This window comes from Lonchura striata, chromosome 35 (assembly GCF_050655825.1).
Source record: "Lonchura striata isolate lonStrDom1 chromosome 35, ASM5065582v1, whole genome shotgun sequence".
NCBI classification, from domain to species: Eukaryota; Metazoa; Chordata; class Aves; order Passeriformes; family Estrildidae; genus Lonchura; species Lonchura striata.
This window is the reverse complement of record NC_140737.1, coordinates 10,055,043-10,057,100: the sequence shown is the minus strand read 5'-3', so window position 1 is coordinate 10,057,100 and position 2,058 is coordinate 10,055,043. Positions and strand designations below refer to the sequence as shown.

At 53.4% G+C, this 2,058-nt stretch overlaps 1 protein-coding gene across 1 annotated transcript; it reads right to left on the bottom strand.

The window, feature by feature from the left end:
* Nucleotides 1–381: 381 nt before the first annotated feature.
* On the bottom strand, nucleotides 382–1,333 carry LOC144248164 (olfactory receptor 14C36-like). Its single transcript, XM_077789897.2, has one exon. It carries the CDS (start codon nucleotides 1,312–1,314, stop codon nucleotides 382–384), a length of 933 nt encoding a protein of 310 aa, XP_077646023.2. The 5' UTR covers nucleotides 1,315–1,333.
* Between the last annotated feature and the right edge of the window lie 725 nt (nucleotides 1,334–2,058).

Genomic DNA, 2,058 nt, shown 5'->3' with positions numbered 1-2,058 from the left:
CCACGGGAGCAGCACTGGCAGCACCAAGTGCTGCTGCTCCTGGGCACAGCTACTGTGCCAGCCCTGATCTGCCCCAGCTCTGGACACAGACATTGCTGCTGTAGCTCCAGAGAAGGCAACAAAAGGGCATCTCTGCAGAAAACTGTGCTGGAACATCCTTTAGTTCCTTTAAAGCCACCGAGAATACAGCCCCTCATTGACACAGTCTGTGGGCACAGTGAAGATGGAGAGAAACAAAATTAAAAATGGCAAAAGGAATGACTTTTCTTGTTGACAAGATTAAGAAAGTAAAAAAAAGAAAAAGGACCTCCAAAATGAAACCAACAAGAAGTATCAAAAAAATACTTTTAGTACAAGTGATTTGGCAAAATTTTCAGCAGCTTAATGTTTCTGATAGCATCCAGTCCTCAGTCTCCTCACTGCAGCCTTGAGCTCCTGGTTCCTCAGGCTGTAGATGAGGGGGTTCAGGGCTGGAGGCACCAACGAGTACAGAACTGACATGGACAGATCCAGGGATGGGGAGGAGATGGAGGGGGGCTTCAGGTAGGTAAATACACCAGTGCTGATAAACAGGGAGACCACAGCCAGGTGAGGGAGGCAGGTGGAAAAGGCTTTGTGCCGTCCCTGCTCAGAGGGGATCCTCAGCACTGCCCTGAAGATCTGCACATAGGAGAAAACAATAAAAACAAAGCAACCAAATCCAAATGAAATATCAACGGTAATCAGCCCAAGTTCTCTGAGATAGGCTTTGGAGCAGGAGAGCTTCAGGATCTGTGGGATTTCACAGAAGAACTGGGTCAGGGCATTTCCATGACACAGGGGCAGGGAAAATGTATTGGCCGTGTGCATGAGAGCATTGAGAAAGGCACTGGCCCAGGCAGCTGCTGCCATGTGGGCACAAGATCTGCTGCCCAGGAGGGTCCCGTAGTGCAGGGGTTTGCAGATGGACACGTAGCGGTCATAGCACATGATGGTCAGCAGGAAATACTCTGCCCCAAGAAAGAATAGAAGGAAAAACACCTGTGCAGCACATCCTGTGTAGGAGATGGTGCTGGTGTCCCAGAGGGAATTGTGCATGGCTTTGGGGACAGTGGTGCAGATGGAGCCCAGGTCGCTGAGGGCCAGGTTGAGCAGGAAGAAGAACATGGGCATGTGCAGGTGGTGGCCGCAGGCTACGGCGCTGATGATGAGGCCGTTGCCCAGGAGGGCAGCCAGGGAGATGCCCAGGAAGAGGCAGAAGTGCAGGAGCTGCAGCTGCCGCGTGTCTGCCAGTGCCAGCAGGAGGAAGTGGCTGATGGAGCTGCTGTTGGACATTTGCTGTGGCTGCACATGGGCACCTGTTCATGGAGAAAGGACAGGGACAAGTCAGGAGAGGCTGCTTGGAGACAGACTTGGGCCATTCCCTGCAGCCTGTCTTGCTGAAACTCACCCACCCTTGTTCCTGCTCTGGGAAAACCTTCACCCAGGTCCCTGCCTGAGCTCCAGTTGTGCTGGCTGAGTGTGCCAGGAGCAGCAAGGGCTGTGTGTGGGGGCTCTCGAGGAGCCATCCCTGCCCTGCTGCCCTGGGTTTGTGGCCATGTGGCAGAGGGACAAGGCTGGATATTCAGGATTTGTTGGGGAATTCAATTCTACTGTATAAATGTGCAGTACTTTACTTGATATAATCTCCACTCACACTTCTAAGGTAAACAGATAGCAGGATATGATTTCAGGAATAGTTTTCCTACCCACACATCATTCCTGGCTCTTTGAGGTCAGAAATCCCCAGCATTCCTTCTGCACTCAGAGTTTGCCACAGAGAGATATGAGAGACAAAGGATTCCCTGTGTCTGAGAGCAGGTGAGGGGCTGGATGGGCTTGTTCCCCCAGCACTGCTCTGTTCAGCCCCCTCTGCTTCCCTGAGCATCTCCCTGGGCCTGGACATCCCCTCCTGAGAGGTGCCTTGTCCCTGCCAGTGCTCACAGAGCCCATCCCACCCTGTGTGCCCTCGGCCCGGCCCTACAGAAACCTGCCTGTGTGCAGGGCCCTGGCTGGGGCAGGCTCTGTGTGCAGCTGGGC

Excerpts from the sequence above, each read along its gene's own strand:
- LOC144248164 (XM_077789897.2), bottom strand. The coding sequence starts at position 1,314 with ATGTCCAACAGCAGCTCCATCAGCCACTTCCTCCTGCTGGCACTGGCA.